The sequence below is a fragment of the Neopsephotus bourkii genome, unplaced genomic scaffold, assembly GCF_033783945.1.
Source record: "Neopsephotus bourkii isolate Nb327-2 ecotype Australia unplaced genomic scaffold, CSIRO-AGI_Nbou_v1 NB_1063, whole genome shotgun sequence".
Classification (NCBI taxonomy): Eukaryota; Metazoa; Chordata; class Aves; order Psittaciformes; family Psittacidae; genus Neopsephotus; species Neopsephotus bourkii.
Genome location: NW_026901551.1, coordinates 131,783 through 144,860, shown reverse-complemented (window position 1 = coordinate 144,860; position 13,078 = coordinate 131,783). Strand labels below are relative to the sequence as shown.

General features: G+C 68.1%; 3 protein-coding genes across 8 annotated transcripts; all 3 read right to left on the bottom strand.

Annotated features, from left to right (window-relative positions):
* Positions 1–662: 662 nt before the first annotated feature.
* RHEBL1 (RHEB like 1) lies at positions 663–2,533 on the bottom strand. The gene is made up of 8 exons (XM_061361764.1): positions 2,198–2,533; positions 1,847–1,918; positions 1,596–1,663; positions 1,432–1,514; positions 1,287–1,343; positions 1,167–1,214; positions 1,002–1,089; positions 663–921 (listed from the first exon to the last, which is right to left on the bottom strand). The coding sequence occupies exons 1-8, from the start codon at positions 2,247–2,249 to the stop codon at positions 832–834; spliced, it is 558 nt and encodes a 185-aa protein (XP_061217748.1). The 5' UTR covers positions 2,250–2,533; the 3' UTR covers positions 663–831.
* Positions 1,847–7,227, bottom strand: DHH (desert hedgehog signaling molecule). The gene is made up of 4 exons (XM_061361763.1): positions 6,044–7,227; positions 4,611–4,872; positions 2,722–4,046; positions 1,847–1,918 (listed from the first exon to the last, which is right to left on the bottom strand). Exons 1-3 carry the CDS (start codon positions 6,353–6,355, stop codon positions 3,385–3,387), a joined length of 1,236 nt encoding a protein of 411 aa, XP_061217747.1. The 5' UTR covers positions 6,356–7,227; the 3' UTR covers positions 1,847–1,918; positions 2,722–3,384.
* A 952-nt stretch (positions 7,228–8,179) lies between these two features.
* On the bottom strand, positions 8,180–12,577 carry LMBR1L (limb development membrane protein 1 like). 6 transcript variants are annotated; one of them, XM_061361762.1, is made up of 17 exons: positions 12,420–12,577; positions 11,336–11,420; positions 11,105–11,141; positions 10,861–11,000; positions 10,661–10,764; positions 10,469–10,595; positions 10,288–10,356; positions 10,072–10,136; positions 9,891–9,966; positions 9,713–9,796; positions 9,464–9,540; positions 9,305–9,382; positions 9,151–9,224; positions 8,983–9,073; positions 8,788–8,854; positions 8,547–8,708; positions 8,182–8,465 (listed from the first exon to the last, which is right to left on the bottom strand). In XM_061361762.1, exons 1-17 carry the CDS (start codon positions 12,489–12,491, stop codon positions 8,407–8,409), a joined length of 1,467 nt encoding a protein of 488 aa, XP_061217746.1. In that variant the 5' UTR covers positions 12,492–12,577; the 3' UTR covers positions 8,182–8,406. The 6 variants fall into 6 exon arrangements, with proteins under 6 accessions (XP_061217745.1, XP_061217740.1, XP_061217741.1 ...); XM_061361757.1 differs by having other exon boundaries at positions 8,181–8,465; positions 9,891–10,136; XM_061361758.1 differs by having other exon boundaries at positions 8,182–8,708.
* Positions 12,578–13,078: the final 501 nt, after the last annotated feature.

Below are 13,078 nucleotides of genomic sequence, written 5' to 3'. Positions count from 1 at the left end.
ACCCACCCCTGTGAACCGGGGCCGGAGGGAGGGGCCGAGTCCCGTGACACCGGTGCTGCTCTCGGGCTCTGCTCCCCCCCGCCCCGGCAGCCCTAAGCCCCTCCCGGTACCGGGCGTCCGAGGCCACGCACACGGGGAGCCCCACGGGCGCCCCCCAGCGGGAGGGAGGACCCGGGCCCACTCGGTACCCTGCTGCCCCGGGGTGGGCACCGAGGGCAGCTACGGGGTTCGGAAAGGCAGCTCTGGGGCTGGGGGGGGCGCTTTGGGGGTGCAGGACCCCCCTCGCCTGCACTCCAATACCCCCTTGGCACCTCCTCGTCCCCCATCATCAAGTGGCAGGAATTGGCCTGGCTGGGTGGGAACCCTTGCCACGTGGGAACCGCAGACCCCCCACCCCCAGCCTACGCTGCGGGTTGGGGGTACAGAGCCGCAGAGCCCCCCCCCCCGAGGGGGATGCTGAGCCCCATTCAGGCCCAATGCTTGGGTGCTGGGGGGTCCCCATATGCTCCCTCACCCCCTGCACCCCTGGGGAAGCAGCCCCCCTCCAACTCAGCTTCGGAGGGGGGGTCACAGCCAAAACAAAGTTTAATTGTTCCAGCCCCGCAGCCGCGAGTGCCCCGAGCGCGGCAGGACCGGCCCGCAGCCCCACGCCGGGGCAGCACCCGCAGTCACCCGGTGCCCAGTGCATGGGGGGATGTGGACCCCTGCCCCACACCCAGCCCTTCGTGCACCCCAGAGTCTGTGCAAAGTGAGGGGTCCCACAGTGCAAAGTGAGACGAGGTGGCCCCAGAGCCCTTGTGCCGTGGTAGGGGGGAAGGTCCCACGGGGGGGTCACATCAGGCGGCAGCCGGTGGATGTGCTGTAGGCGTTGTCCACTCGGTCGATCTCCTCGATGATCTTCATGAAGATGCCGTGGGTCACCTGGGGACGAGGGGACGCATCAGCCCCAGCGCTGCGGGGACCCAGCCCCGGGTGCGGGCACGGCCTCCCCTGCCCCAGACCTGGCTCTCCTTGGCCGAGGACTCGAGGAATATTGCCCCCCAGGACTCCGCCAGCTTCTTCCCTTCATCTGTCTTCACCTCCCGGCGGCTGACACGGCAGAGGGCGGGTGGGATGGCACCGGCTCCTTAGGGAAGGGGGACAGGACTCCCACACCCCCCACTTACCTCTGCAGGGACAGGTCTGCCTTGTTCCCCACCAGCACCACGGGCATACTGCGGTAACAGGGAGGGTAAGGGGCCGGCCCAGCCTGGACCCCCCCCCACCCCAGGAGGGGCAGCACGTACCGCGTCTTCCCCCGGCTCTCATAGAGCTTGTTGTGAAGGGTCTTCACCACCTGAAAGCTGCGGAGAAGATGGGGAGAGCCAGGCACTGCCCCCCACCAGTGTTGTTTCCCCCCCCACCGCGAAGTGGTGCGTGTCCTCCCCTCACCTCCGCAGGGACGTCACCGAGTACACCAGGACGTAGCCGTGGATGCCGATGATGAAGGAGTGGGGCAGGATGCTGTACTCGTCCTAGGGAGGGCAGAGCCCAGGGTCGGGGGCTCAGGGTCCAGCAGCCCCGAACCCCCCGGACCCCCCATCTCTCAGCGTTACCTGCCCGGCCGTGTCCACCAGCTGGAGCTGGAACTCGTCCTTGCCCACCACCACCATCTTGTTGTAGGCTGCGGAGGTGGCGCCAGGTTAACGGGGCTCCCTGGGACCACTTCTCCCTCGTCCCCACACTCCGAGGGTGCCTCAGCCCCCTTTGGGGCACAGCCCACAAGTGGGGACACATCAGTCCCCACCACCCGCGACCCCACGGGGGCAGCGGGAAGGGGGGGACCCCTCCGCGGTGTGGCACTTACTGCTCTCCACCGTGGGCTCGTAGCACTCCACGAACTTCCCCTCCAGGAACTGATGGGCCAGGGAGGTTTTGCCTGGACGGGGGGGGGGACAAGCACAGAGGTGGGGACGGGGTGGGGGAGTCGGGGTGCTCCCGAGAGGGGTGTCTGGGCTAAGCACAGCCTCACAACGCCAACGTGGGGCAGGGACCCGCCGTGCTCCGATCTCGCTGCTGCGGGAAGCACTCACGGAGCCCGTTACAGCCCCCCCCCGCGGTGCACCCCCGTGCCCTGGGGGCAGCCCCGCTCCCCACCACCCGGAGCAGGGCCCCCCCGGGGGTGCAGCCCGCCCCGCGCCCCCCGGCCCGCACTGACCCACGGCGCGGTACCCCAGGATGAGCACTTTGCGGTGGCGAACCAGCGGCATGGCCCCAGCCGCGGCTGGGAGGGGGGGCGCGGGGGGAACGCGGGCGGGCGCGGAAACCAGCGTTATAAACCGCCCGCCGCGGCTCGGGGAGGCGGTGCCGCCAGCACTACACCGGAGGCTCCACGTGACACAACAGCTCCCGCCCGCCCGCTCCCATTGGCCGGGAGGACGAGAAAGGGGCGGGGCCTGCAGGCCGCGCGGGGCGCTGGGGCTCCATTCATGAAACGGGAGGGAACGGCCGGAGCCACGTGGTGGCCGCACACGCGTCCTAGTGCCCCACCCTCAGCCCCATAGACCCCCGCGCTCAGCCGCAGGGACCCCCATCCCAGGGACTCCACTCGGGGTACCCCCGTCCACCACAGGACCCCCATGCCCTGGAATGCCGCAGCTCACCGGGATTCCCAGACACCCCACCACCCCCCCCCAAACGCCAGGCAGGGCTCCACAAGGGCCATAGAGTCTCTTTATTTACCCAAAGACTTAAATAGCAGGATTCTCTGTTTCTGACACAGTCGTGGTTAGGAGCGGGCTGGGCCCTGCCCCGCGGCGCGGGCGGGAGCATTTATATTATCATTTATAAATAGAAAAATAGACCTCTCAAGCGGGGCGAGTTAGCGGTTAGCACGGTTAGAGCCGGGCCCGGCACCCCCCGGGTGGATCCGGCATCCCCCTGGCTGGATTCGGCATCCCCCGGACTGGATCCGGGATCCCCCGGACTGGATCCGGCATCCCCCGGGCTGGATTCAGCCTTCCCTGGGCTGGATGCAGCCCTAGGGGAGGGTCTGATGGTGCCCAGCCTGGGCTCGACAGGCAGCAGCCCCAGCCACAGTGGTTAATAAAGCAATAAATAGCAGGAGAACACACAGGGTCCTGTGCTCAGGGACCAAGCAGCGCTGCAGGAGGGCTCCGGGGCACAGGAGATGGCTGAACCCAGGTTCTTGTGCCACCCCATAACGCCCCATCCCAGGGACCCTGTCCCCAGCTGAGCTGAGCTGAGGGCACCCCAACCTCCCCACTGGGCCGGGGGTACCCCTATCGCTCCTCCCTGGGTTCAAGGAGGGGCCAGGGCTGGAGCCCCCCATTTCCAGTGTGTAGCATGATCTACAGTGCAGTGACTGGGAGGGGCTGGGACCCCCTATACCTGCAGGGCCTCGTGGCCCAGCACTCCCCCAGCCAGGCGGTAGAGAAGGCGGGAGTACCAGTGCATCCCGGCCTCCGGCACCGTCCCGTTCCCAGCCTCGGCATGCAGCGGCAGCAGCGAGAGGAGCCCGTGGAAGAGGCGGAGCGGTGCGAAGGCACAGTGGGCCCAGCGGTGGCTCTCCAGGACGGCGTAGCAGGATGCCAGCACCCCATTGACCAGCAGGGTCCCGTGGGAGGTGAGCGGGGCGAAGACCCCGACGCCGTCCTCCCTTGAGACCCGCAGCACCCGGGCAGGGCGCAGCCCCTGCCCGCCAGCGCCATGGGCCAGCACCGCGTCCCCAGGGCGCACACGGCGGGCAAAGACGGGCAGGAAGGTGGTGTTGGCCGCCCCGCGGGCCGCGAAAACCAGGTGGGACGGGGTGAGGAGCAGCCGGTGAGCAGGGCTGGCCGTCTCGATGGCCACAAAGGAGGCGCGCTGCTCCAGGTCGCGGTCAAGGAAGAGCAGAACCTCGGTGGGCACCAGGCGCCCACCCGGCTCCGCACCCAGGACCCAGTCGCCCTGGCGCAGGTCGGCCAAGCCCCGGCGCTCGCCGCTCTGCAGCGTCACGGTGGCGTGGCCTGGGAAGCAGCCCCCGGTGCGGACGGCCAAGGAGTTATCTGGGTGGGTGGGGAAAGCCGTGGGTGCCCTGTCCCCGCCGGCCACCTCCACCTCCACAAGGGAAATGGCCACGAATGGAGCCACCTCTCCCCACCCCCCCACCGTCCCCAAAGCCACCCCCGGAACAAAGCCGGTATTTTCCAAACACCCCCGGTTCCTGCGCTGCTCCCGGGGCGCTGCAGGGCCCCTTTGTCCGCCCCGCACTGACGCCCTTTGTTCGGGGCTGGCGACGGTGACATTTACGGGCACTTTCACTTTCTGTCGATTGTCATTTCTAGGCCGGATGGGGGTTGGCGGCTGGAGCGGCTGCGGGGCTGTGGGACTGGGAGCTGCGGGGCTGGGAGCAGTGGGGCTGGGAGCTGTGGGGCTGGGAGCTGCAGGGCTGTGGGGCTGGAAGAAATGGGGGTGCAGGGCTGGGGCCAGACATGGGCTGAACCCACTGGCGCTGGACACAAACCGGAGCAGGGTTGCATCCCACATGGACCTGGGACGCCAAGGGGGAGCAGAGGATGCTGAGAGGCTGTGATGCTGATGGGGATGGCAGTCCCCCACCCATGTGGTACCTGCTCTAACGGAGACGTGGATGTGCGCCTTGGACTCGTAGTAGACCCAGTCGAAGCCGGCCTCCACGGCCAGGCGCGCCAGCATGCCATACTTGTGCCGGTCCCGGTCGGATGTGGTGATGTCCAGCGCACGGCCCTCGTAGTGCAGGGAGTCAGGGAGGTGGTGCCCGTCCTCATCCCAGCCCTCTGTCACCCGCAGCTTCACCCCAGGCCACATGTTCATCACCGCGATGGCCAAAGAGTTCACCCTCTCCTTGCAGCGCTGCCGGGGGGACCAGCACTGGTGTCACCCCCAGCCCCTGGCAGCGCCAGGTACCACACACACAGATGGACACCAGGCCTGCAGAGGCTTGGGGGGAGCTCAAACGGGCCCCCATGGGCACAGAGAGGGCCACAGCAGAGATGCCCTCCTCCTGCCAGGGTGCAGGTTGAACGTTAACATGCCCCCCGGTCCCGCGGTGCGCAGGCAGCCAGGCAGAACGAGCAGGGGACCAGGATGGGGACAGCGATGGTGTCACCTTCCCCGCGGCACTGGCAGTGACTCATTAACCCGGGGAGGCTGTGGGGCAGAGATGGGGGTGCAGCAGACCCTGAAGCCTGAGTCTCGGAGCAGCACTGTGGGGAGCGCAGCGCCGGCTTGTGGGGGCTGCACCGGGGGGCTGGGACCCCAGTGCCCAGAGCTGAGGTGATTGTGGGGGCTCTTGGGCAGCACTGACGTGGGTTGCGGGGCTCGGAGCTTCCCCGGTCCGGTGAGGTCACAGCGTCCCTTCGCGGCCCGGTGCCCCCCGCTCCCCCGTGCAACAAAGCGGCTCCCGGGAAAGCGGGTCGGGGGGGCGGCAGCGGCGGGGGAGCAGGAATGTGCCCGGCCCGGCCCGGCCCGGCGACAATGGGCTCCTTCCAGCCCGGAGCTGACCTCAGGCTCCGGGAATGCCGGAGCGGCCACAAAGGGCCCTTTCAGCCGCCCGCACCCCGGGCCGGCCCCGCGTCCCGGCCCGCGGGAGCCGCCGCCGCCGCCGCCGCCGCCTGGACCACTAGCAGCATCCCCCGTCTCCATGGCGACCTCGGAGCCGCCCCTCGCCATGGCAACCGTGAGCATCCCGGCGGGGCGAGGCGCGGCGCATCCCGGGCTCTCGGCCCCCTGGATTCCCCTCACGCCGCCCCGGGCGCACGGGTACCGGGGCCGCCCCCTCCCCGCTGCCCGTCCCATCGGCACCGCCCCGTTAGTCCCCGGCGGTGGTTCCTTAATGCCCAGCGCGGTGTGACCGCACCATCCTCCCGGTCTGCCGGTGCTGCCGGCCCCGCGGAGGGTCGGACCCTGCACCCCGGCAGGGTCAGTGCCGCCAGGGGAGGGTCGCTGCACTCCCACGCGCCTCCCCGCCGCCGCCACGTTCCCGTACCCCCGGGAGCGAGGCCGGACAGGGCGCAGCCCCCACCTCGGTCATGAGCCGGTCCGCGCCCGTGTTCTCCTCGTCCTTGAAGATGATGTCGGGGTTGTAGTTGGGCACCAGGTCCCTGAAGCGCTCCGAGCCCCGCAGCACTTTGCCCTCCGCTTTCCCGCTCGCCCCCAGCGTCTGCTCGGGCACGTTGGGCACGAACTGCTTGTACAGCAGTGGCGAGAGCTGCCGCCGCCCCAGCCGCCGCCGCCCCACCGGGCCCCGGCCCGGCCCGCAGCCCAGCGCCGGTGCGGTCAGCAGGCAGGCGGCGAGGCCGAGCAGGCCGAGGGCGAGCGGGCTCCGCCGGGGCATCCCGGCCACCGACCCCCGCTGCCGACACCGGCCCCGCTCAGTGGCCGGGGGCACGGGCGGCCGGGGCGGGCATGGTCCCGCTGCGGCGGCCCCGGGGCTTTTAGAGGGTCGCGGTGCCAGGGGCGGGTCGGCGCCGTTTCCTTCTCACACCCACGGCCCCGTCGCCGCTGCGGGATCCGCGGCCGCCCGGGATGATTGACCCCCCCCCCCACCGGTGCCGCCACCCACTGGGGGCGCAGCACCCGGGCACCGGAACGGCCCCCCCGCAGCCGGCTCCGCACCCACGGGCTCGGCACCCGCGCGCCTGGCGCCGCACCCCTCGACACAGACCGAGCCCAGGGGAGCGCGCTCCTCCCGCTGCGTCCCGGTACCGGCCACCAGGCACCGGCGCCCCGCGCCCCGAACTCGCCTCCTCTCCCCGTCTGAACCCTGCGCTCCGGTAGCGGCTCCTCTCTCCGCTCCCCGCACGTCGCTCCGGTACCGGGACACCCTTATTCCGGTCCCAACGCTGCGCTTCTGGCCCCGGGACCCTTCTCCTGTCCTGTCACCGCCCCTCGGGACAGGGACCCCCCCTCTCCTGGCGCCGGCCCCGGTCCCGGCCACTCCTCTCACCGGGGACACCCGTTATCCTAACGCTGCGCCGCCGGTACAGGCACCTGCTCCGTCCTCTGGCACAGCCCCGCTCCCGGGACCCGCTTCCTGGCAACACCCCGGTCCCCCCTGTTCAGTCCGAGCCCCGGTACCGGTGCCCGCTCCTGGCCTAGCCCCGGTACCGGCTCCCCTGGGTGCCGGTCTGCACCGAGCGCTGCCCCGGCCGGGCTGTTCCCACCTGCGACCGCTCGGCTCCGGCCCTGGGCAGCCCCGCCTCGGACCCGGCCCCCGGGAGCGGCGGCAACGGCGGCCACATCCCCCGGGGCCGCCCCCGCCGAGCTGCCCTGCCCCGCACGGCCCCTCCGCACCCCGGGACGGGGCCCCCCCCGCCGGGACCGGGCTCGGCGTGGATGGAGGCACCCCCGGGGCTGGGACCGCGCTCTCAGGAACGGAGGCACCTCCAGCATCCCCCAACACCCCGGAGAAGCGCCCAAAGATGCCGGGACCCCGTCGAGGGCAGGAGGCAGCAGCGGGGTGGTGGAGGGTTGGAAAGGGGCCGGGGGGGAGTGGGCCCGGCCCCCCGCGGCTGCCCCGGTGCCAGCCCGGGGTAACTGGGAGGGGAGCAGATCGCGGGGAAATCGCGGGCACCGATGGCCTCATTTCCTGCAATATAAAGCAGGCTTCCTGCGCTTCCTGCCCGGCCCCGGCCGGGTGGGGGGGGTCCGGACCCCCAGCCCCGAGGGGGGGGGAGCCGGTTCCTGGGGCAGTTTCCTCCTAAGCTGCATGACACCCCCACTCCAGGGGGGCAGGGACCGACCCCCCCCGGGCCCCTCAGTCCCTCCCTGCCTGCACCCCGAAGAGGTTGGTGCCCCCCAAGGCTGCTGCTCCCAACATCAGCCCTACCTCGAAGGAGCTCCTTAACCCCAGCCAGGATGAAGGTCAATACTGAGGGAGCATGGGCAGGATTGAGGCCCCCCACGGGCTCAGGGTAAATAAACCCCTGCAAATGTAGGTATTTCTGTATAAAAAAAGAGACTCTTTATTGCTCCAACCGAGTTTGCTGGTAGCAGAGACCTGACAGACTCCTCACACCGGGGGGAGTTCACCCCCAGCCCTGCTCCTCCCCCGGGGAGGCCAAAGGCCTGGAGGTGGGGGACAAGCAGTGCCCCCCCAGTGTGACACGGGGTGCCTCTGGGCATGGAGGGACCACGCGCCCCCCCCATAGTGACTCTGATGCTTTTACATGAGGTATGGAAATGGACAGGGGGGAGCTGCTGCCAGCGCAGCTCCAGGGCGGGCTGTGACAAGGACACGGCTCAAGGCCAAGGCTCAGCAGCGCAGCTGGAAACGGGCAGCTCCCCCCCCGCAGAGCCTCAGCTCTCCCTGGGGGGGCTCCAATGGCCCTGAAGCACCATTGGGACCGTGCAGTGACAGAGGGTGGTGCATCCCTGGCCCCCACACTAGCAGGGCTGGGTGAGGCGCCGGGAGCACGGCTTAGGCAGAGGTAGCTTGTGCAGACCTGGGCAGAGGGAGAGGGTAAGAGGTGAGGAGGGGGGAACCAGGACACAACTCCCACCCCAGCCCCGTGTCCCCCCCTCACCAAAGGCACGGATGAGCTCAGCTTGGACGGCCCAGGACACCCTCTTGACCAGGCAGAGGGTGGTGAGGGCCGCGAAGCCCATGTTGTACAGGAACACGATGTAGAAGTTCCCCAACCAGTTGAAGCGGCCAAAGTCCCCCAGGAGGTCGAAGCGGGTGATCCCTGCGTGGGGGGGGGGGCAGTCAGGGCATGTGGGGACACCCAGGGCTGGGCTCACACTGGGTCCCCCCATGCAACTCACCCAGTGTCCTGGAGAAGACAGGCAGGGCCGAGCTGAGCACTAGCAGTGAGACGCAGTTCCCGATGATCTAGGGCAGGGAAAGGAGTGTTCGGGGGGGCAGTGCTGGGAACGTGGACCCCAGTGCTGGAGCCCCATAGGGACTCTGTGCCTGTGGTATCTGGATGGGGACACACACACAAAGTGCAGTGTTCCCACCTTGGTGAGGGGGGTGTCCTGATGCACCGGCAGCAGGCGGCTGAACAGGGGGGAGCTGTAGAAGCCCACAACAGAGGAGACCATCAGGTACCTGCGAGGGGTGTTAAGGAGGAGAACGGGGAACCCTGGGGACAGCGCTGGGGCCACAAGTGCCCGCCGGAAGGATACAGGATGAGGATGACCTGGAGGGCAGCACCAAAGGAGCCGAAGATAGAGAAGGAGACCTGGCCCAGGGAGGCGTCCTGGTGGGAGAGGAGGAGGCTGTGGGACTGATCCCATAGGACACACTTGTCTCCATCTCATCCCCTCCTCACCCGAGTACCTCGATGCCCCGTGGCAGTGCAGCATCATCCAGCAGCAGCTCCAGGACATGGAAGCAGACGATGAGCACAGAGGTGCCCTGAGAGGAGCAGGGAGGGGTTGAGGGGGGTTGAGGCCACCAGGATGAGCTCCAGCTCCCCTGGTGCACAAGGACACTCACAGTCAGCGCCAGGAGGCCCAGCATGGCCAGGGGGTAGCCCAGGTTCCTCTGCCAGGGAGATGCTCGGTGCCGCAGCTCTGGGGAGGGGGGGGGATGTGATATGAGAGGGGTGAGAGGGGAGCAGAAACCCCAGATCAGGGCAGCAGATTGATGGGTGCCAGTAGAGGGGGTTACAGTTCCCACCCTTTCAGGGAACCGGTGCTCCCAGTGCCAAGCTGGAGGGAGCTGGTTCTCCCCCAGGATCCTCACCCAGCTTCCGCCTCTTGTTCCGGATGGTGAAGAGCTGCTCCTGCAGCAGCTCCATGTTCAAGTTGAGCCAGCAGGAAGCTTTGCCTGCCAGGGAGGAGATGCTGAGGGGCTGGAGGGCAGAGGGGCCCCCATCTATGCTGAGCTCCCGCCCAGATTGGTGTCCATACTGGGCACCCACCAGAGCAGATCCTGCGGGACACAGCGGCTTCCTCCAGCCTTGTGCAGCTCAGCTGCTCATCCAGGTCTTCCAGGAGCTGGGGATGGGTGAGAAGCCCATGAGCAGCAGGCAAGAGGGGTGTGGGTGCACCCTGCACCCGGGATGTGGGACCAGACACCCCCGGGAGGTCACAGCACCTTACCCAGGGCTTCACCAGCAGCTGCCCCATGACAGTAAACATGGTGGAGAGGCCAAAGGGGGTGCACACTGCAGTGAGAGGAGAGGATGAGGGGGGGACCCAGGATCCTACCCCTCCCTGCACTCCAGAACAGGCCGGGATAAGGGCTGGAGCCTGCACTCAGCCAGGCACCCATGGGACCAGCACCCAGCATAGGACATGCCACAACCCAGGACTCACGCAGCAGCAGCAGCACCCCAAAGAGCGAGATGCAGGAGTAGAGGTAGGGCAGGTAGTACTCCCAGAGGTCTGTGGATATGGCAGGGTCAGGCCAGCAGCATGAGGAAACCCTCCCTCCCTTCAAGGCCTGGTCCTGCCCTGCTGGAGCTCCATAAGCCCCAGGCCCCCCGGCTGCACCCACCATAGAGCGACTGGCGACTGGCTGCGTCGTTGCCCATGATGGCGGAGGCCACCCAGACCATGCCCAGCACCAGCAGTGTCAGCAGCAGCAGCACCACTGAGGTCTCGTATACCCTGGCCATAATGCCCTGTGGGAGTAGGGTTAGTGGGGAGCCAGGGACAGAGAGGGACAAGGGGGGACACCACCACCCACCTTCTTGGACCCTGCAAAGCCCTCAGACTCGGTGAAGAAGTAGGCAAAGGGCATGAGGAAGACAAGGGACAAATTGGAGAAGAGGAAGACCCAGTTCCAGAGGCCTGGAGAAGAGGAAGACAAGAATGGGGTGAGCTCCTGGGGTGGCAGACCCTGCCCCACAGCCCTTGGGGCATCCTGCAGCCACCCTGTGCACCCACCATGGACAAGGGACCCATTGAGCCACTGGATGTAATAGTTGCGGGGGAAGGAGAGTAGCACCTCGTTGCTGATGATGGAGAAGGGCAGGAGGAGGACAGCACCCAGTGCTACGGCAAGGGTGAAGGTGCAGAGCCCCAGCCTGTGGCAGGGACCAATGTCAGTTCCCACGGTCACCAGACATCACAGGATGGGGGGCCCTGATATCCCAGCTCAGGAAGAAGCTTCGGATGGGCAGGAACTTACGCGATCCTGTTGACAGCAGCATCCTCATCATCGTGCTCTGAAGAGGGGAACATTCCAAACCATTTGGGCTGGGGGAGGCTTCACTCCTGCCCATCCCAGTGCTGGAGAAACCCTCTTGGGGTGGGTCTGGGCTCTGCTGCTGTTCCATTGCACCTGGAGCTCCCAGGGGGGTGATGGAAGAACAAGCCCTGGGGAGGATGAACACAGCTCCAGCAGCTCCCACCCTCCTACCTGCTGCAAAGTCCGTGTGCTTCTTGAAGTGGGTTATAATGAAGTGGCAGAGGACGTAGAGGCTGGTGAAGAGCAGGGTGCAGATCTGCAGGCAGAAGAGCACAAGCAGTGCAGTCAGGGATGGGGGCTCACCCATGGGTGCCCACAGGCTGCCACAGCACCCAGACTGGGGGACTCAGGACAAGCCGGAGCCCGCAGCCCCCGCCCTGCCGGCTCCAGCGCCGTAGGAGCAGCCTTGAAGCTGGCGCCAAGGCCGCTGCAGTAGCGCTGCCGCCCCTGCTCGTGGCGTGCGGGGAGCGCGGTGACCTTTCATCCCGGCGGGTACGCGGCAGCACGGGGAAAGGTCTCCCGAAGCCGCCACCTTGGCACGGGTGGAGCGGGGCACCCGCAGCACTGCTGGTGGGGGCACAGGGAGCCCCAGGAGTGGCGGTCCAGAGGATCCTCCCGTCTCTGCTTGCACCCCGGGACCCCCAACACCCTCTACACACAGGGAGGTCGGGCTGGATGAGCTCCACACTGGCTGTGCTGAATCAGGAGCTCCTCAGGGTGGGTTTGGGGAGCTCCCGCCCGAGGTGCTCCCTGACACACAACATCTTGGAGGGCCCCGGACACCCGTGTCATCCTCATCCCAGAGCCCGTGGCAGCAGAGCAGGACCTGAGACACACGCCTGGCCTCCCTGCATTGTGCCCATGTTTTGGGGAGGCTCCACAGGGCTCCTTCCTAGGGACACCAAGTGTTGGCCCCGGGGCAGTGACAGAGCCAGGGGCCTGGCTCGGGTCTAACTCACCGCACCCTGGCACTCTCCCAGGGGCTCTCTGGCGAGGCAGGCACGGCCCAGCACCGGGGCTCCAGCCCAGAGCTGGACTGGGGACTCGCGAGCCCGGGACTCGCTATCCATGGGGCACATGGCAGCCCACGGTGCTCTGGCACCGATAAGGGCAGGGTGTGGGGCACAGCACCGGCCGAGCCGCAGAGCTGCCGCCCTTCCAAAGCAGGGGACTCCGGGCTCCCAGAGCCTACCCCCGGCTCCCGGCCACACCGTGCCCATTCCCCCACCCCTCACCGCGGAGCCCCGGTACTCACGATGCACTCGCGGACCCGCTCATGGAAGAGCTGCTCCCGCAGGGCCAGCGCGTCCTGCTCCGTAGAGGCCATACTGTGGCAGCATGGCCGGGCCAGCGGCAGCGGGACGGGGCGGGGCGGGGCGGGCAGGGCAGCAGCGGCGGGTGCTACCGGTACTACCGGTGCTACCGTTATTACCGTGGGAAGCGCCGCGCCTGACCCCGCCCCTCACGTCCGGTACCTCGCTACAATGTATCCGCGCCTCCACGGCCCGAAAGAGTCCCGCTAGGCCCCGCCCCTTCCCACCCATTGGCCCGGGGGAGTGAATGAAACGCCGCTTATTGGTGGAGGGCGGAGCAGAGCACTCTGATAGGCTTAGGGGGGTGCCGCTTTCCCACCCCGCGCTCCCACAGAGTCCTCCAGGCGGGAGCAGAGACGGGGCTAATCCCAGGGCCAGCGCTAATCCCGGCGGGTTAATCCCCGCCAGGGCTGAGCTCCTCTCCAGGGGACACCTTGAGCCAAGGCAGCTCTGGAGGGATCCCAGGGCAGCCTCCCCGCCCCATAGCATCGAGGGAGAAGAGGGGCCTTCACCCCCCCAGGGAGCATAAGGGCTATGCAGAGCACAGCACCCAGCAGGAGCCCCATCATTCCCAGCGCCTGGCCGGGCACAGACAATAGAG

Excerpts from the sequence above, each read along its gene's own strand:
- DHH (XM_061361763.1), bottom strand. The coding sequence starts at position 6,355 with ATGCCCCGGCGGAGCCCGCTCGCCCTCGGCCTGCTCGGCCTCGCCGCC. Across the intron at positions 4,873-6,043 it reads CGGACCGGCTCATGACCGAG|CGCTGCAAGGAGAGGGTGAA; the intron begins GTGGGGGCTGCG and ends TCCCCCCGGCAG. Across the intron at positions 4,047-4,610 it reads CCACGTCTCCGTTAGAGCAG|ATAACTCCTTGGCCGTCCGC; the intron begins GTACCACATGGG and ends CCACCCACCCAG.
- RHEBL1 (XM_061361764.1), bottom strand. The coding sequence starts at position 2,249 with ATGCCGCTGGTTCGCCACCGCAAAGTGCTCATCCTGGGGTACCGCGCC. Across the intron at positions 1,919-2,197 it reads CCTGGGGTACCGCGCCGTGG|GCAAAACCTCCCTGGCCCAT; the intron begins GTCAGTGCGGGC and ends CCCCCCGTCCAG. Across the intron at positions 1,215-1,286 it reads GAGAGCCGGGGGAAGACGCG|TATGCCCGTGGTGCTGGTGG; the intron begins GTACGTGCTGCC and ends CTGTTACCGCAG.
- LMBR1L (XM_061361756.1), bottom strand. The coding sequence starts at position 12,491 with ATGGCCTCTACGGAGCAGGACGCGCTGGCCCTGCGGGAGCAGCTCTTC. Across the intron at positions 11,421-12,419 it reads AGCGGGTCCGCGAGTGCATC|ATCTGCACCCTGCTCTTCAC; the intron begins GTGAGTACCGGG and ends TTCTGCCTGCAG. Across the intron at positions 11,142-11,335 it reads GCACACGGACTTTGCAGCAG|AGCACGATGATGAGGATGCT; the intron begins GTAGGAGGGTGG and ends TCCCCTCTTCAG.